The sequence below is a fragment of the Lithobates pipiens genome, unplaced genomic scaffold (genome assembly GCF_037356315.1).
Source record: "Lithobates pipiens isolate NorthernLeopardFrog02 unplaced genomic scaffold, aLitPip1_a1.2 Scaffold_19, whole genome shotgun sequence".
Lineage (NCBI taxonomy): Eukaryota > Metazoa > Chordata > Amphibia > Anura > Ranidae > Lithobates > Lithobates pipiens.
In genome coordinates this window covers 593,822,911-593,843,673 of record NW_027507764.1, presented here as the reverse complement: position 1 = coordinate 593,843,673, position 20,763 = coordinate 593,822,911, and the positions used below count along the sequence as shown (strand labels likewise).

General features: G+C 52.5%; 1 protein-coding gene across 1 annotated transcript in view; it reads left to right on the top strand.

Annotated features, from left to right (window-relative positions):
• The first annotated feature begins 1,425 nt into the window (after positions 1-1,425).
• LOC143998141 (uncharacterized) overlaps positions 1,426-20,763 on the top strand; it is a 67,945-nt gene continuing 48,607 nt past the window's right edge. The window contains exons 1-4 of the mRNA XM_077493882.1: positions 1,426-1,616; positions 9,889-10,168; positions 16,770-17,087; positions 18,761-18,874. Of these exons, the coding sequence (XP_077350008.1) occupies positions 9,893-10,168; positions 16,770-17,087; positions 18,761-18,874 (708 nt within the window). The 5' untranslated portion in view covers positions 1,426-1,616; positions 9,889-9,892. The remainder of the gene's footprint in view (positions 1,617-9,888; positions 10,169-16,769; positions 17,088-18,760; positions 18,875-20,763) is intronic.

Below are 20,763 nucleotides of genomic sequence, written 5' to 3'. Positions count from 1 at the left end.
TTAAGTAACCAAATGTCGACCTTCAAGGGCACGGAAACAATGGAAAGGTAGCACAAATAGTATTTATTGAAAAAAGTTCTTCATATATAACAGTGTACAAAGAAGATAAAAAAACATGAGAATGATACAGTTTGTACAATGAGCCCTTGTGTGTCTACGCGTTTCGCCGAAGGCTTCTTCAGGACGTGACCAAGGTTCAAAAGCATAACAAAAGAGAAAAAAAAAAGAGGGAATCTCACTATCTGAAATGAGATATATTCTAATTACAATCAAAAGTATTACATATACATATTATATGGTATTGCATTAAAAAGCATTAAAAAGCATACGCGACACTATCCAAGAGAGACCAAAAGAATCAGAGAGACGCCAACAAAAAGAAGAAGAGAGAAGATGATTGGTCCTCTTTGTAGTGTAGATATGATGTCATCTCCAAACTTTCTTAAAGGAGAAGTTCACCTTTAGTTACTAACTGAGCACCTCCCCCCCCACCCCTCTCAGTGATCTGGGGATCCTCTCCCCGCACCCGCTGTCACCCTGTGAAGAATGTGGCTGTCCTCTACGCCCCCGTCATTCATTCGCAGAGTCGGGAGAACTACAAGTACGGTGCGTCTTTGCCGCTGTCGGCTGATAGTTGTGAATGAAGTATGGGGGAGGGGATGAGCGCCGGCGTCTGCAGGAGATTACACCCGCCGCTGTCGGCTGGTCCCGGGTGCGACGCTCTGCCCCCCTACTAATAGAAAAATAAAAAAAATAAACGTGTTTTATCTGCACAAATATCTCCTTTGTTTATTTATTTGATGAAGGTGAACGCCTCCTTTGGGCGGGGCCACAGCACCGCTCTGCCAATCACGTCGGCTTCTGAGTGCGATCGTAAGAGAAATGTCGCGGCGCAGGGAAGTCTACGCGGGGCGATGGGGAATCGCATTGATGTGAACGGATATCAGAGGATAAAAATCACATCGGTCGTACACGGAGCGAGAATTGGTCGCAGTAGGCGGGGACTGAGCTGCAGCCAATAGCTGATCTGTTTATGGTGAGGGGGGCGGGGTGTGAAGAGGGGAAACCATTTTTATATGACTCCTCCCCCCACCAGGAGGGCGGCCTGTTATCATTGAGGACACACCCCCTGCCCCGCCCCCACCCCCCAACACATGCAGGATGAATACTGAGAGATGATTGGTCAGTCCCACAAATGTTACTTTTTCCTTCTGTAGAGGATGTAGAAATGTAACAAAGTATTCAGCAGAGAGGATTGGTGAGATCTGTGCTGGTCTATAGGGGCGGGGCCTCTGTGTGTCCCCTCCCCCTGATCGCCAATCTCACCCGTCTGTGTGCCCTGAGGAGTGCGCGGAACCCGGAGAGCGGAGATCCCCCCGGGGGACACACATCAGCGCTGCACACACACCACTTCCGGGGGGCGGGGCCGCGGGCGCCGACGGGAGATGTAGTCTGTGCCAGGCCCCGCCCCCTCCAGGCTCTGCTCCTCCCGGCGGACGGCGGGTGACCCGGAGCGGAGAAGACGGAGGACCCGGAGGTGGGCGTGACAGAGGGAGCGTCCCCGCCCACTTCCTGCCCGACCAACAACACAGAAACCCACCGAGGAGGCATGACGGGTGAGACCACCGACCGACCGGGTCACTTCTCCCCTCCCCCCCATCACCGACCGGGTCACCCCCTCCCCCATCACTGTACGATCCTGATTTGTGATTGTATGGCTGAAATAGGAGAACCCCCCCCCACACAGCTTTCCATCACATCACCCCCCTCCCCCGATACACCCATGATCGCCCCCCAACCTGACTAATCCCCCCCATCATCACCCCCCAACCTGACTAATCCCCCCCATCATCGCCCCCCAACCTGACTAATCCCCCCCATCATCACCCCCAAAATATCCTCAACCCCTCCAATTATTCCCATCATCTGACCCCTCCCCCGTCATCACCCCCCAAATATCCCCATAATCACCCCCTGATCCCCCAACCTGACCCCTCCCCCATCATCACCCCCCAAATATACCCATAATTACCCCCTGATCCCCCAACCTGACCCCTCCCCCATAATCACCCCCTGCTTACCCATCATTATGCCCACCCCCAAACCTGACCAATCCCCCCCCCCCATCACCACCACCACCATCACCCCTTCAAATATCCTCATCATCACAGATCCCCAACCCCCACCCCAAATATCCTCATTACCTCCAAAAAATCCCCATCACCCCCCCCCCCCCCCTTCATCATACCACCTAAACTCCAACACTCTACCGCCAACATCCCATCATCTCACCTCCAACTCTCCACCACCAAGTTCCATCACCATACCGCCAACATCCCATCATCTCACCTCCAACTCTCCACCACCAAGTTCCATCACCATACCACCAACATCCCATCATCTCACCTCCAACTCTCCACCACCAAGTTCCATCACCATACCGCCAACATCTCACCTCCAACTCTCCACCACCAAGTTCCATCACCATACCGCCAACATCCCAACATCTCACCTCCAACTCTCCACCACCAAGTTCCATCACCATACCGCCAACATCCCAACATCTCACCTCCAACTCTCCACCACCAAGTTCCATCACCATACCGCCAACATCCCAACATCTCACCTCCAACTCTCCACCACCAAGTTCCATCACCATACCGCCAACATCCCAACATCTCACCTCCAACTCTCCACCACCAAGTTCCATCACCATACCGCCAACATCCCAACATCTCACCTCCAACTCTCCACCACCAAGTTCCATCACCATACCACCAACATCCCAACATCTCACCTCCAACTCTCCACCACCAAGTTCCATCACCATACCGCCAACATCCCATCATCTCACCTCCAACTCTCCACCACCAAGTTCCATCACCATACCACCAACATCCCAACATCTCACCTCCAACTCTCCACCACCAAGTTCCATCACCATACCGCCAACATCCCATCATCTCACCATTCCAACTCTCCACCACCAAGTTCCATCACCATACCTCCAACGTCCCAACATCTCACCTCCAACTCTCCACCACCAAGTTCCATCACCATACCGCCAACATCCCATCATCTCACCACCAACTCTCCACCACCAAGTTCCATCACCATACCGCCAACATCCCATCATCTCACCACCAACTCTCCACCACCAAGTTCCATCACCATACCGCCAACATCCCATCATCTCACCTCCAACTCTCCACCACCAAGTTCCATCACCATACCGCCAACATCCCATCATCTCACTATTCCAACTCTCCACCACCAAGTTCCATCACCATACCGCCAACATCCCATCATCTCACCTCCAACTCTCCACCACCAAGTTCCATCACCATACCGCCAACATCCCATCATCTCACCATTCCAACTCTCCACCACCAAGTTCCATCACCATACCGCCAACATCCCAACATCTCACCTCCAACTCTCCACCACCAAGTTCCATCACCATACCGCCAACATCCCAACATCTCACCTCCAACTCTCCACCACCAAGTTCCATCACCATACCGCCAACATCCCATCATCTCACCATCTCACCATTCCAACTCTCCACCACCAAGTTCCATCACCATACCGCCAACATCCCATCATCTCACCTCCAACTCTCCACCACCAAGTTCCATCACCATACCGCCAACATCCCAACATCTCACCTCCAACTCTCCACCACCAAGTTCCATCACCATACCGCCAACATCCCATCATCTCACCTCCAACTCTCCACCACCAAGTTCCATCACCATACCACCAACATCCCAACATCTCACCTCCAACTCTCCACCACCAAGTTCCATCACCATACCGCCAACATCCCAACATCTCACCTCCAACTCTCCACCACCAAGTTCCATCACCATACCGCCAACATCCCATCATCTCACCTCCAACTCTCCACCACCAAGTTCCATCACCATACCACCACATCCCAACATCTCACCTCCAACTCTCCACCACCAAGTTCCATCACCATACCGCCAACATCCCAACATCTCACCTCCAACTCTCCACCACCAAGTTCCATCACCATACCGCCAACATCCCAACATCTCACCTCCAACTCTCCACCACCAAGTTCCATCACCATACCACCAACATCCCATCATCTCACCTCCAACTCTCCACCACCAAGTTCCATCACCATACCGCCAACATGCCATCATCTCACCTCCAACTCTCCACCACCAAGTTCCATCACCATACCACCAACATCTCACCTCCAACTCTCCACCACCAAGTTCCATCACCATACCGCCAACATCCCAACATCTCACCTCCAACTCTCCACCACCAAGTTCCATCACCATACCACCAACATCCCATCATCTCACCTCCAACTCTCCACCACCAAGTTCCATCACCATACCACCAACATCCCATCATCTCACCTCTAACTCTCCACCACCAAGTTCCATCACCATACCACCAACATCCCATCATCTCACCTCCAACTCTCCACCACCAAGTTCCATCACCATACCACCAACATCCCATCATCTCACCTCCAACTCTCCACCACCAAGTTCCATCACCATACCACCAACATCCCAACTCTCCACCACCAAGTTCCATCACCATACCGCCAACATCCCATCATCTCACCATCTCACCTCCAACTCTCCACCACCAAGTTCCATCACCATACCGCCAACATCCCATCATCTCACCATCTCACCTCCAACTCTCCACACCAAGTTCCATCACCATACCGCCAACATCCCATCATCTCACCGTCTCACCTCCAACTCTCCACCACCAAGTTCCTTCACCATACCGCCAACATCCCATCATCTCACCATTCCAACTCTCCACCACCAAGTTCCATCACCATACCGCCAACATCCCATCATCTCAACCTCCAACTCTCCACCACCAAGTTCCATCACCATACGCCAACATCCCAACTTCTCACCTCCAACTCACCACCACCAAGTTCCCTCACCATACCGCCAACATACCATCATCTCACCTCCAACTCTCCACCACCAAGTTCCATCATCATACCGCCAACATCCCATCATCTCACCTCCAACTCTCCACCACCAAGTTCCATCACCATACCGCCAACATCCCAACATCTCACCTCCAACTCTCCACCACCAAGTTCCATCACCATACCGCCAACATCCCATCATCTCACCTCCAACTCTCCACCACCAAGTTCCATCACCATACCGCCAACATCCCAACATCTCACCTCCAACTCTCCACCACCAAGTTCCATCACCATACCGCCAACATCCCAACATCTCACCTCCAACTCTCCACCACCAAGTTCCATCACCATACCGCCAACATCCCAACATCTCACCTCCAACTCTCCACCACCAAGTTCCATCACCATACCGCCAACATCCCAACATCTCACCTCCAACTCTCCACCACCAAGTTCCATCACCATACCGCCAACATCCCATCATCTCACCTCCAACTCTCCACCACCAAGTTCCATCGCCATACCGCCAACATCCCAACATCTCACCTCCAACTCTCCACCACCAAGTTCCATCACCATACCGCCAACATCCCAACATCTCACCTCCAACTCTCCACCACCAAGTTCCATCACCATACCGCCAACATCCCAACATCTCACCTCCAACTCTCCACCACCAAGTTCCATCACCATACCGCCAACATCCCAACATCTCACCTCCAACTCTCCACCACCAAGTTCCATCACCATACCGCCAACATCCCAACATCTCACCTCCAACTCTCCACCACCAAGTTCCATCACCATACCGCCAACATCCCAACATCTCACCTCCAACTCTCCACCACCAAGTTCCATCACCATACCGCCAACATCCCATCATCTCACCATTCCAACTCTCCACCACCAAGTTCCATCACCATACCACCAACATCCCATCATCTCACCATTCCAACTCTCCACCACCAAGTTCCATCACCATACCGCCAACATCCCATCATCTCACTATTCCAACTCTCCACCACCAAGTTCCATCATCATACCGCCAACATCTCACCTCCAACTCTCCACCACCAAGTTCCATCACCATACCGCCAACATCCCATCATCTCACTATTCCAACTCTCCACCACCAAGTTCCATCATCATACCGCCAACATCCCAACATCTCACCATTCCAACTCTCCACCACCAAGTTCCATCGCCATACCTCCAACGTCCCAACATCTCACCATCTCACCTCCAACTCTCCACCACCAAGTTCCATCACCATACCGCCAACATCCCATCATCTCATCATTCCAACTCTCCACCACCAAGTTCCATCGCCATACCTCCAACGTCCCAACATCTCATCATTCCAACTCTCCACCACCAAGTTCCATCACCATACCGCCAACATCCCATCATCTCACCATTCCAACTCTCCACCACCAAGTTCCATCACCATACCGCCAACATCCCATCATCTCACTATTCCAACTCTCCACCACCAAGTTCCATCACCATACCGCCAACATCCCATCATCTCACCTCCAACTCTCCACCACCAAGTTCCATCACCATACCGCCAACATCTCACCATCTCACCTCCAACGTTCCATCATCAACACTCCAGCACCAACATTTCAACACTCCATGCCTCCTCCACATTACCACCAATGATACCATACCACTAATACCCCATGATTCCACCACCAATAGCTTACAACAAAGACTTTACCACCAAACCTCACAAGTCTACAACCGGCACCTCAACAATAACATGCCACAAACACCCCACCACCCACAAATGCTGCAATTTACTGCGCCTTGAAAAAGTATTCATACCCCTTGAAATTCCCCACATTTTCTCATGATACAGCCAGAAAAACATAAATGTATTTTATTGGGATTTTATGTGATGGACCAACACAAAGTGTCACATAATTGTGAAGTGGAAGGAAAATGATAAATGATACAAATAGATATGTGAAAAGTGTGGGGGAGGGGCATTTGTATGGCGCCCCCCGGAGTCAATACTTTGTAGAACCCCCTTTCTCTACAAGTCTTTTTGGGGGTGTCTCTACCAGCTTTGCCCATCTAGAGAGGACATTTCTGCCCATTCTTCTTCTTTGTAAAATATCTCAAGCTCTGTCAGATTGGATGGAGAGCGTCTGTGATCAGCAATTTTCAAGTCTTGCCACAGATTCTCAATGGGATTTAGGTCTGGACTGTGACTGGGCCATTCTAACACATGAATATGCTTTGATGTAAACCATTCCATTGTAGCTCTGGCTGGATGTTTCGGGTCGTTGTCCTGCTGGAAGGGGTATCAGAGTAAAGGGGGCGCCATACAAATACCCCTCCCCCACACTTTTCACATATTTATTTGTATCATTTTCCTTCCACTTCACAATTATGTGACACTTTGTGTTGGTCCATCACATAAAATCCCCAATAAAATACATTTGTTTTCTGGTTGTAACACGACAAAAATGTGGAGAATGTCAAGGGGTATGAATACTTTTTCAATGCACTGTATAATAATAATAATGTGTGATTGTGGGGGAGGGGACATTAGAGTGTAAGCTCCTCTGTACAGAGACTGATGTGACTGTGGGGGGAGGGGACATTAGAGTGTAAGCTCTTCTGTACAGAGACTGATGTGACTGTGGGGGAGGGGAAATTAGAGTGTAAGCTCCTCTGTACAGAGACTGATGTGATGTGGGGGAGGGGACATTAGAGTGTAAGCTCCTCTGTACAGAGACTGATGTGACTGTGGGGGGGAGGGGACATTAGAGTGTAAGCTCTTCTGTACAGAGACTGATGTGACTGTGGGGGGAGGGGACATTAGAGCGTAAGCTCCTCTGTACAGAGACTGATGTGATGTGGGGGAGGGGACATTAGAGTGTAAGCTCTTCTGTACAGAGACTGATGTGACTGTGGGGGGAGGGGACATTAGAGTGTAAGCTCCTCTGTACAGAGACTGATGTGATGTGGGGGAGGGGACATTAGAGTGTAAGCTCCTCTGTACAGAGACTGATGTGATTGGGGGGGGAGGGGACATTAGAGTGTAAGCTCCTCTGTACAGAGATTGATGTAATTGGGGGGGAGGGGACATTAGAGTGTAAGCTCCTCTGTACAGAGACTGATGTGGGGGGGGGGGGGGGGCATTAGAGTGTAAGCTCCTCTGTACAGAGACTGATGTGACTGTGGGGGGAGGGGACATTAGAGTGTAAGCTCCTCTGTACAGAGACTGATGTGACTGTGGGGGAGGGGACATTAGAGTGTAAGCTCCTCTGTACAGAGACTGATGTGACTGTGGGGGAGGGGACATTAGAGTGTAAGCTCCTCTGTACAGAGACTGATGTGACTGTGGGGGAGGGGACATTAGAGTGTAAGCTCCTCTGTACAGAGACTGATGTGACTGTGGGGGGAGGGGACATTAGAGTGTAAGCTCCTCTGTACAGAGACTGATGTGACTGTGGGGGGAGGGGACATTAGAGTGTAAGCTCCTCTGTACAGAGACTGATGTGACTGTGGGGGAGGGGACATTAGAGTGTAAGCTCCTCTGTACAGAGACTGATGTGACTGTGGGGGGAGGGGACATTAGAGTGTAAGCTCCTCTGTACAGAGACTGATGTGACTGTGGGGGGAGGGGACATTAGAGTGTAAGCTCCTCTGTACAGAGACTGATGTGATTGGCTCAGTGATCTCTCTACAGCTCTGCGGTATATGTCAGAGCTATATAAATGTATAATAATAATAGAGTTGGGGGGGGGGGGGGGTGTCAGTCTTGTTGCCCCTCTAGAAGGGCGGTGTGGAGTAGATGAAGTGGGTGGTTGCGGAGTGAAGGATTGTGGGTCGGATTCTCGGCATTGTTCTAGAAGGATCCACATTCTTGTCAGTCCTGACATCTGTCAGCAGAGATCCCATCCATCATGGCAGTGCGGAGCGCGGGATGTCATTGTGCCGCTCCGCTGATTGATGACTGCGAGACTCGGACGTTCTAATGAAACGTGACTTCTATTGTGAGCGTTATATAATCTGATAATGTATACGGCGTATACAGTGCGGAGTATATACAATCAGACCGACAATTCCTGGGGGGGCCACTGCTATTGTTAGCGCCATTCCACTTCCTTCGCCATTTTCTTCTACCAACACAATTCTATAAAGATTTTATTTATATAGCTCTGACATATACCGCAGAGCTGTACTGACATCACTGAGCCAATCACATCAGTCTCTGTACAGAGGAGCTTACACTCTAATGTCCCCTCCCCCCCACAGTCACATCAGTCTCTGTACAGAGGAGCTTACACTCTAATGTCCCCTCCCCCCACAGTCACATCAGTCTCTGTACAGAGGAGCTTACACTCTAATGTCCCCTCCCCCACAGTCACATCAGTCTCTGTACCAGAGGAGCTTACACTCTAATGTCCCCTCCCCCACAGTCACATCAGTATCTGTACAGAGGAGCTTACACTCTAATGTCCCCTCCCCCCACAGTCACATCAGTATCTGTACAGAGGAGCTTACACTCTAATGTCCCCTCCCCCCACAGTCACATCAGTCTCTGTACCAGAGGAGCTTACACTCTAATGTCCCCTCCCCCACAGTCACATCAGTCTCTGTACAGAGGAGCTTACACTCTAATGTCCCCTCCCCCCCACAGTCACATCAGTCTCTGTACAGAGGAGCTTACACTCTAACGTCCCCTCCCCCCACAGTCACATCAGTCTCTGTACCAGAGGAGCTTACACTCTAATGTCCCCTCCCCCACAGTCACATCAGTCTCTGTACCAGAGGAGCTTACACTCTAATGTCCCCTCCCCCACAGTCGCACACTATTATTATTCTACATTTATATAGCTCTGACATATACTGCAGTGCTGTACAGACATATGACGACGACGTCCCATGAAGCCCTGACTCCTCTCTCCCCTCCCCCGCAGGTCCATGATGCCTCAGTGCCCGGCGGCCGGCAGCAGCAGTAATGACCCCGAAGTGACGGGCGGCTCCCGGGACAGATGGGTCGGTCTGTGTGATGGGACCCGGCCGGAACGCACTCTGCTCATTGATCACACAGAACATGGGACCGCCTCCCGCCACCCTGAGGAGGGGTCAGAGGGCACCGGGGGCGGGCCCAGCGAGAGCCGCCCTGTACAGGACGCAGCGCCGTCTCCGTTCCAGAGGAGCCCAGAACGGGGCGAGACCCGACACCATGAAACTCAGGTGAGAGGAAACTTCTGTCACTTTTTGTTCAGTCTATGAGCTCCTCAGGGGAGGGGTCTGTGGGACAGCTTCCTCCTCTGTACTCCTCCCACTGAGGTCAGCTGACTCCTGATGTGTTTCTTCCTCCTCCCCCTGGGAGCCCGGGGTCAGTCATATTGTTCTCGTAGGTCTCTGGTCAGTTTTCCCTGGAGGTCCTCTCTTGGATCTCCTGTAGGAGATGTTCATATGTGGAGTGAGTGTAGCCGAAAAGGGCCGTACAGATGGGAGGACATCGTCCAATCACATGGCCAGAAGACAATGTGCTTTGGTGACCAGTTCACTTTAAACCGGCTGTACACACCCCCTAGTCTCAGCTTTGGACTTCCTGGTCCCCCAACAAATAAATGTTTCCAGTTTTCCTGGTTCCTTAACAGGACATCTTTTCCAGTTTTCCCCATTTCCAGTCTTCAGGACACCCAATAGAACTTGTTTCCAGTCTTCCCGGAACCTTGTATAGAGTTCTTGTGTGTGTTTGTCACGTTTTTATGTTTGTGACTTTCACTGTGTGACGAGTAGGGTCGCAGGTCCCCGGGCTTTCACTGTGTGACGAGTAGGGTCGCAGGTCCCCGGGCTTTCACTGTGTGACGAGTAGGGTCGCAGGTCCTCGGGCTTTCACTGTGTGACGAGTAGGGTCGCAGGTCCCCGGGCTTACACTATGTGACGAGTAGGGTCGCAGGTCCCCGGGCTTACACTGTGTGACGAGTAGGGTCGCAGGTCCTCGGGCTTTCGCTGTGTGACGAGTAGGGTCGCAGGTCCTCGGGCTTTCGCTGTGTGACGAGTAGGGTCGCAGGTCCTCGGGCTTACACTGTGTGACGAGTAGGGTCGCAGGTCCTCGGGCTTTCGCTGTGTGACGAGTAGGGTCGCAGGTCCTCGGGCTTACACTGTGTGACGAGCTCGGGCTTACACTGTGTGACGAGCTCGGGCTTACACTGTGTGACGAGCTCGGGCTTACACTGTGTGACGAGCTCGGGCTTACACTGTGTGACGAGTAGGGTCGCAGGTCCCCGGGCTTACACTGTGTGACGAGTAGGGTCGCAGGTCCTCGGGCTTTCACTGTGTGATGAGTAGGGTCGCAGGTCCTCGGGCCTTCACTGTGTGACGAGTAGGGTCGCAGGTCCCCGGGCTTACACTGTGTGACGAGTAGGGTCGCAGGTCCTCGGGCCTTTACTGTGTGACGAGTAGGGGCGCAGGTCCTCGGGCCTTTACTGTGTGACGAGTAGGGGCGCAGGTCCTCGGGCCTTTACTGTGTGACGAGTAGGGGCGCAGGTCCTCGGGCCTTTACTGTGTGACGAGTAGGGGCGCAGGTCCTCGGGCTTTCACTGTGTGACGAGTAGGGTCGCAGGTCCTCGGGCTCCCACTGTGTGACAAGTAGGGTCGCAGGTCCTCGGGCTTTCACTGTGATGAGTAGGGTCGCAGGTCCTCGGGCTCCCACTGTGTGACAAGTAGGGTCGCAGGTCCTCGGGCCTTCGCTGTGTGACGAGTAGGGTCGCAGGTCCTCGGGCTTTCGCTGTGTGACAAGTAGGGTTGCAGGTCCTCGGGCCTTCACTGTGTGACGAGTAGGGTCGCAGGTCCCCGGGCTTACACTGTGTGACGAGTAGGGTCGCAGGTCCTCGGGCCTTTACTGTGTGACGAGTAGGGGCGCAGGTCCTCGGGCCTTTACTGTGTGACGAGTAGGGGCGCAGGTCCTCGGGCCTTTACTGTGTGACGAGTAGGGGCGCAGGTCCTCGGGCCTTTACTGTGTGACGAGTAGGGGCGCAGGTCCTCGGGCTTTCACTGTGTGACGAGTAGGGTCGCAGGTCCTCGGGCTCCCACTGTGTGACAAGTAGGGTCGCAGGTCCTCGGGCTTTCACTGTGATGAGTAGGGTCGCAGGTCCTCGGGCTCCCACTGTGTGACAAGTAGGGTCGCAGGTCCTCGGGCCTTCGCTGTGTGACGAGTAGGGTCGCAGGTCCTCGGGCTTTCGCTGTGTGACAAGTAGGGTTGCAGGTCCTCGGGCCTTCACTGTGTGACGAGTAGGGTCGCAGGTCCTCGGGCCTTCGCTGTGTGACGAGTAGGGTCGCAGGTCCTCGGGCCTTCACTGTGTGGCGAGTAGGGTCGCAGGTCCTCGGGCCTTCACTGTGTGATGAGTAGGGTCGCAGGTCCTCGGGCCTTCACTGTGTGATGAGTAGGGTCGCAGGTCCTCGGGCCTTCACTGTGTGATGAGTAGGGTCGCAGGTCCCAGGGCCTGTCCTAAAAACGCCTGGGGAGGGGGTGGACGTGGCCTTCTGGCTTAGTTCGCCCTCTCTCTTAGGGTTGGGGGTCTCCCTTCGAGGGGAGCCTCACCTAGTATTTGGGTGGGTCTGTTTCGGCAGACCTTCCAAAGAACGGGGTCTGCCTGGTTTCGGCCAGATGAACCAAGTTTTAACTGTCCTTGTCCCTGTCTGGAGCCCGAGGCCCTCTGATTTCAGAGGGCTTATGTACCCATCTGCACTTTTTTGTGTCACTCTTTATGTGTTTGCACATTTTTTTATGCACCGGGTGAAGTTTTTGAGTGTGTTTTGCACGCCGCAGGCTTTAAAAAAAAAACAGTCTGATATTTTGGGGGTATGAAGCTCACATGACCCTCCACATCTCCATTCCCAAAGCATCAAGCAAGAACCCATCATTGTGTGAGATTGGGGGGGGGGTCATGTGAGCTTTAGACCCCCAAAATATCAGACTGGTACCCCAGCTCTGCGGGAGGGTCATGTGATCTTCATACCTGGAAGTGTCCGGCTAGAACCCAGCAGTGCAGTGTTGGAGGCATGGAAGGGTCATGGGATTCCCACACCTGGAAATATCAGAAGGGTACCCTGCACTGCATTGCGGGAGGTGGGGGAAGAGTCACGTGATCTTCAGACCTGTACTCAGCACTGCATTGCAGGAGGAAAAGAAGGGTCATGTGATCTTCATACCTGGAAGTGTCCGGCTAGAACCCAGCACTGCATTGCGGGAGGAGCGGGAGGGTCATGTGATCTTCATACCTTGAAGTGTCCGGCTAGAACCCAGCACTGTATTGTGGGAGGAAAAGAAGGGTCATGTGATCTTCATACCTGGAAGTGTCCGGCTAGAACCCAGCACTGTATTGTGGGAGGAGCAGGAGGGTCATGTGATCTTCATACCTGGAAGTGTCCGGCTAGAACCCAGCACTGTATTGTGGGAGGAGCAGGAGGGTCATGTGATCTTCATACCTGGAAGTATCAAGCTAGAATCCAGCACTGCATTGTGGGAGGAGCAGGAGGGTCATGTGATCTTCATACCTGGAAGTATCAAGCTAGAACCCAGCACTGTATTGTGGGAGGAGCAGGAGGGTCTCCCACAATGCAGTGCTGGGTTCTAGCTTGATACTTCCGAGTATGAAGATCACATGACCCTCCCGCTCCTCCCACAATGCGGTGCTGGGTTAACATGCGTTGTGCCATCTTGTAAAACACAAATGCGTCACCTTGGTGCGTTGCGGTGGCGCTCACAATGCCGGGCTTGTTCCTGCAGTGCGGACATTAGATGGGCTCTTCCATTACATTTTTGATTTGTGTCAATCATATAAGGCTGTCACACCAAAGGTCTTGACTTTTTTATTTATTTATTTTTATTTATTTTTTTAGTAACACACCACAACCCCTGAGGGTCCATTTAGACTTCCACATTGTGGTAACATGTGCGTTACTCAACTTTTAGACCCCTCCCCCCCCCCAGCACAGTAGTGCCCCCCCCTCAGCAGGTCCCTGGCTCAGTGGTACCCCTAGCTCTTCTAACGCATCGGGGTGTTCAGCATGAATGAGTAGCACAGCAACGCATGTGATGTGTGTTGCCGTGCGTTAACACGTGCATTACGACCACGCAAGGATGTCGGGGGACCCGACATTCTACGGGGGGGCGACATTCTAGGGGGGTCCCCGACATTCTATGGGGGTCCCTGACATTCTACAGGGGGCAACATTCTGAGGGGGCCCCGACATTCTACGGGGGGTGACATTCTATGAGGGGGCCCCAACATTCTACGGGGGGTGACATTCTATGAGGGGGCCCCGACATTCTACGGGGGGTGACATTCTATGAGGGGGCCCCAACATTCTACGGGGGGGGGGGTGGTGGCTGCAACATAAAACACTTGGATTGCTGCTTGCAACTCAGAAACTTCCTCCAGGCGTACCGATTGCCCCCAACCTGCGCACCCCACCGCCCTTCTCCAGCCGACCTCTGCGTGTCATTGGAGAGACGCTGATAAATGGGCTCCATGATGGATGTGGTCACATGACCTCGGATAACAAAGAGGACCCGACTGACACCGACAGATGATGACGAATGACGCGGCCAGGTGTCGTCCGCCAGTCTGAGAGCGATGAAGAAAAACGTTTGGTGCATGCCTGACGGGTGGGTGTTGGGGGATGCTCGTTTAATCTTCACTCTCAGGAAAGTGACTCTTAAGATTTTCTGTATTCTGTGTTTCTTTTGTAGGATTTTATGGTTTTTGTGTTTGTGTTTATGTATGTGGTTTTTCTTTTTATTTATATTTAATGTATTTGATTTTGTTTTATATTTTTATGTTTTTTTATTTATACTTTTATGGCTTTTTTGTTTTGTTTTATATTTATTTTATATTTATATTGGGTTCTTAAATATTTTTATGAGAAGGGGGGGGGGGTATATATTATCCTTTTTTTAGTACACATGTATGGAACACTTTCAGATTAGTTCAAAACCTAGGGGACAAGGGTAGTGCTGTATAAAAGTATTTTTATTATATATATATATATATATATATATATATATATATATATATATATATATATATATATATATATATATATATATATATATATATATATATATATATACATATATATATATATAATATTTTAATTTCTTATGGCTTTTTTTGTTTTATATCTTGTGTGTTTATTTTTTTTATTGTATTTTTTTATTTTTTGTTTTTTTTAATGATTTTATATTTGTTTTGTTCTTTTGTATAATTTTTATGGCTTTTTGTTTTGGATTTTTGGTTACATTTTTTATTTTGTTTTTTAAATATGTTTTTCTGTTTTTTTGCTTTACCTATCGCCTGGGTTCACACTGTTGTGTTGCGGGAACCAGCGCGATTCCAGTACGGGTTCCTGCATCGCATCTCCCTGGCAGGCAGTTCACGCCGCCCTCTGCGAACTGTTGCGGGTGTCAATTCAAAGTTAAAGCGGAGGTCCACCCTAAAATGGACCTCCGCTCATCTGATCCCTCCCCCCCTCCGGCGCCACAATCGGCACCTTTCAGGGGGGAGGGGGGTGCAGTTACCTGGATAATCCAGGTAACTGCACCCACTTCCGGGCTAGCTGCCTGCGGAACGAGCGTAGGTTACGCCCCCGTTCCGCAAGCGCCCGCCCCCTTCAGGAAGTGCCCCGCTGCCTGCTGGGAAACACACAGCTCCCAGAGGCAGCGGGGACCGTCCGGATTGCGCCGCGCGGCTCGCGCATGCGCAGTAGGGAACCGGGAAATGAAGCCGAAAGGCTCCATTTCCTGATTCCCATACCCAAGATGGCGGCGGGACCCGGCCGCCGAGCGAGCGATCGGCTTCGGGTGCCGACATCGCGGGCGCGCTGGACAGGTAAGTGTCACTATTTAAAAGTCAGCAGCTGCAGTATTTGTAGCTGCTGGCTTTTAAAAAAAAAAAAAAAAAACGCGGAGTCCCGGTGGACTCCCGCTTTAATGACACCCACCCCCCGATCGATTTATTGTTTTTATTGTTTTTATTGTTTTATGTATTTTATATATCTTAGTTTATGTAAATTTATATAATAAAATATATAAATTAAAATAAAATACATACAATAAAATGAAATAAAAATAAAATACATTCAAAATGAAACACAAAATATTAAATAAAAAAACATATAAAAATTTAAATTAAAATGTATGTTTTTTTTTTTTAAATTTTAGATTGTCTTTTATTATTAATGTACTTTATTTTCATTTTCATTTTTTATGTATTTTATTTTAATTTGTATATTTTTATGTTTTTTTAATTTAATATTTTCGTATTTTATTTATTGATTTTATTGTATGGGGGTTATATTTTCAGTCCGGAGTTTATCTTTGCACTGGTTATGTGTGTGATGATGGGGTGGGGAGCGGATTTAAAAAGCGTGCTGCGCGTCCTGGAAATAAGCATCATCCAATCGGGTGCTCGCCTGCCTGCGACCATGGACTGATGCCGGGTGGGGGGGGATGGGAATATTTCCCAGCATCCTCCTGGCTGTGGATGATCCCGTTGGGTGAGTGAGAAGTCAGCGTTCGCCGTCTCCTCTCATCATTTCATCCTGCCTCTCTTGTTTCCATGGCGACCATCGGCCAGCCATCTTCCCCCGTATGACGGGACATGTCAGTGGCAGGCTGGTCACATTAGTGTCAGCGTCTCACAGCGGAGAGTGCGCCATGCTCGTCCCTGAACTCCCGTGTGCGCCGCCTCCACCGCGCCGCGCTGGGGTGAGACCGGCTGTCCGGGGAGGTGATCCCTGTGTGTGTGTCATGTTTATACAACGTGCTTCTGTCTTACAGGACGATGTCCCGTCAACGATCGAATATCCCCCGGAGTCACCGCACGCTCAGAGCGGACCGGCCCATCCCCCGGAGTCGCCACACGCTCGGACCGGACCTCCCCATCCCCCCGAGTCACAGCACGCTCGGACCGGGCCGGCCCATCCCCCGGAGTTACCGCACGCTCGGACCGGGCCAGCCCATCCCCCGGAGTCACCGCACGCTTGGACCGGACCTCCCCATCCCCCGGAGTCACAGCACGCTCGGACCGGACCGGCCCATCCCCCGGAGTCACCGCACGCACAGAGCTCGTGTCCCCGCCTACAGATCTCCGCACAGGTAAGTGGTTTTCCTGCTTGTAGTCTGTGTGCCGATTACTTTATTGAAAGTTGGAGTGTTTAAAATATTGTACCCCCGGCATCCCTCTAGATGTGACGATATTGTACCCCCGGCATCCCTCTAGATCTGCAGTGGAGAGGGAACCCAGTAGCCCCCTGGACAAGCAACAAGCACTCTATCCCCAGCATCTCCCTAGAGACGCAGATATTGCACCCCCAGCATCCCTCTAGACATGACTGTAGACAGTAGAAATTGTACCTGCGCCATCCCTGTAGAGAGTGTACCCCCGGCACCCCTCTGGACAGGCAGCGGAGGGCCCACCCCCGGCACCCCTCTGGACAGGCAGCTGAGGGCGTACCCCCGGCACCCCTCTGGACAGGCAGCGGAGGGCCCACCCCCGGCACCCCTCTGGACAGGCAGCGGAGGGCCCACCCCCGGCACCCCTCTGGACAGGCAGCGGAGGGCCTACCCCCGGCACCCCTCTGGACAGGCAGCGGAGGGCCTACCCCCGGCACCCCTCTGGACAGGCAGCGGAGGGCCTACCCCCGGCACCCCTCTGGACAGGCAGCGGAGGGCCTACCCCCGGCACCCCTCTGGACAGGCAGCGGAGGGCCTACCCCCGGCACCCCTCTGGACAGGCAGCGGGGGGGTGCACCCCTGTGGACAGGCAGCGGGGGGTGCACCCCCGTGGACAGGCAGCGGGGGGGAGCACCCCCGTGGACAGGCAGCGGGGGGGGTGCACCCCCGTGGACAGGCAGCGGGGGGGAGCACCCCCGTGGACAGGCAGCGGGGGGGGCGCACCCCCGTGGACAGGCAGCGGGGGGGGGCGCACCCCCGTGGACAGGCAGCGGGGGGGGCGCACCCCCGTGGACAGGCAGCGGGGGGGGCGCACCCCCGTGGACAGGCAGCGGGGGGGGCGCACCCCCGTGGACAGGCAGCGGGGGGGCGCACCCCCGTGGACAGGCAGCGGGGGGGCGCACCCCGTGGACAGGCAGCGGGGGGGCGCACCCCCGTGGACAGGCAGCGGGGGGGCGCACCCCCGTGGACAGGCAGCGGGGGGGCGCACCCCCGTGGACAGGCAGCGGGGGGGCGCACCCCCGTGGACAGGCAGCGGGGGGGGCGCACCCCCGTGGACAGGCAGCGGGGGGGCGCACCCCCGTGGACAGGCAGCGGGGGCTCACCCCGGCACCCCCGTGGACATGCAGCATAGAGCGTGCCCGCGGCATCCCCGTGGCCATGCAGCAGAGAGCGTACCCCCGGCATCCCCGTAGCCATGCAGCAGAGAGCGTACCCCCGGCATCCCCGTAGCCATGCAGCAGAGAGCGTACCCCCGGCATCCCCGTAGCCATGCAGCAGAGAGCGTACCCCCGGCATCCCCGTAGCCATGCAGCAGAGAGCGTACCCCCGGCATCCCCGTAGCCATGCAATAGGGATTATTTTTGTGGCATCTCTGTAGACGTGCTATAGAGATTGTACCCCCGGTATCCCTTTAGTGAGCCTGTCTCAGAGCAGGGAGAGGAGGATTATGGGATACCCTGTCTACATAGAGAGTACTGTTGCCATGGCTGCAAGAAAAAGATTCATTTTTAGTCTGTACTGAACTGAAATTTACTGATTGTTCCCCAGCCCCCATAGTAAAATGCTGACTACAGTTCATGGTTGTGTCTCTGCAGGCTGTGGACCCCCAAAAAACGACCTGTCCTCTCTCATCTGCCACCCTCTCTCCACATGTGTCTCCATGCAGCTCACAGACCGCGGTTGTCACTCCGCAGCCAGGAGTCAGTCAGGTGAGTGTTCAGCATGGGTTATAATGGTGGTTGGTGAACACCGAGAAGGTGATGATGATGGTGGTTGGTTAATACTGAGAAGGTGATGATGATGGTGGTTGGTGGTTGGTGAACACTGAGAAGGGGGTGATGGTGGTTGGTGAACACTGAGAAGGTGATGATGATGGTGGTGGTTGGCGAACACTGAGAAGGGGATGATGGTGGTTGGTGAACACTGAGAAGGGGATGATGGTGGTTGGTGAACACTGAGAAGGGGATGATGGTGGTTGGTGAACACTGAGAAGGGGATGATGGTGGTTGGTGAACACTGAGAAGGGGATGATGGTGGTTGGTGAACACTGAGAAGGGGATGATGGTGGTTGGTGAACACTGAGAAGGGGATGATGATGGTGGTTAGCGAACACTGAGAAGGTGATGATGATGGTGGTGGTTGGCGAACACTGAGAAGGTGTTGATGATGATGGTGATGGTGGTTGGCGAACACTGAGAAGGTGATGATGATGATGGTGGTGGTTGGCGAACACTGAGAAGGGGATTATGATGGTGGTTAGCGAACACTGAGAAGGTGATGATGATGGTGGTGGTTGGCGAACACTGAGAAGGTGTTGATGATGATGGTGATGGTGGTTGGCGAACACTGAGAAGGTGATGATGATGGTGGTTGGCGAACACTGAGAAGGTGATGATGATGGTGGTGGTTGGCGAACACTGAGAAGGTGATGATGATGGTGGTGGTTGGCGAACACTGAGAAGGTGTTGATGATGATGGTGGTTGGCGAACACTGAGAAGGTGATGATGATGGTGGTGGTTGGCGAACACTGAGAAGGTGATGATGATGGTGGTTGGCGAACACTGAGAAGGTGATGATGGTGGTGGTTGGCGAACACTGAGAAGGTGATGATGATGGTGGTTGGCGAACACTGAGAAGGTGATGATGGTGGTGGTTGGCGAACACTGAGAAGATGATGATGATGGTGGTTGGCGAACACTGAGAAGGTGATGATGATGGTGGTTGGTGAACACTGAGAAGGTGATGATGATGGTGGTTGGTGAGCACTGAGAAGACCATGGTGGTGGTGGTTGGTGAACATTGAGAAGATGATGATGATGATGGTGGTTGGTGAACATTTGAGAAGATGATGATGGTGGTTGGTGAACATTGAGAAGGTGTTGATGGTTGGTTGGTGAACACTGAGAGGGTTATGGTGGTGGTTGGTGAACAATGGTAAGGTTATGATGATGGTGGTTGGTGAACACTGGTAAGGTTATGATGATGGTGGTTGGCGAACACTGGTAAGGTTATGATGATGGTGGTTGGCGAACACTGAGAAGGTGATGATGGTGGTTGGCGAACACTGAGAAGGTGATGATGATGGTGGTTGGCGAACACTGAGAAGGTGATGATGGTGGTTGGCGAACACTGAGAAGGTGATGATGGTGGTTGGCGAACACTGAGAAGGTGATGATGATGGTGGTTGGCGAACACTGAGAAGGTGATGATGATGATGGTGGTTTGGTGGTTGGCGAACACTGAGAAGGTGATGATGATGGTGGTGGTTGGCGAACACTGAGAAGGTGATGATAATGGTGGTTGGCGAACACTGAGAAGGTGATGATGATGGTGGTGGGCGAACACTGAGTAGGTGATGATGGTGGTTGGTGAGCACTGAGAAGACCATGGTGGTGGTGGTTGGTGAACATTGAGAAGATGATGATGATGATGGTGGTTGGTGAACATTTGAGAAGATGATGATGGTGATGATGGTGGTTGGTGAACATTTGAGAAGATGATGATGATGATGATGATGGTGGTTGGTGAACATTTGAGAAGATGATGATGGTGGTTGGTGAACACTGAGAAGGTGATGATGGTATTTGGTGAACATTG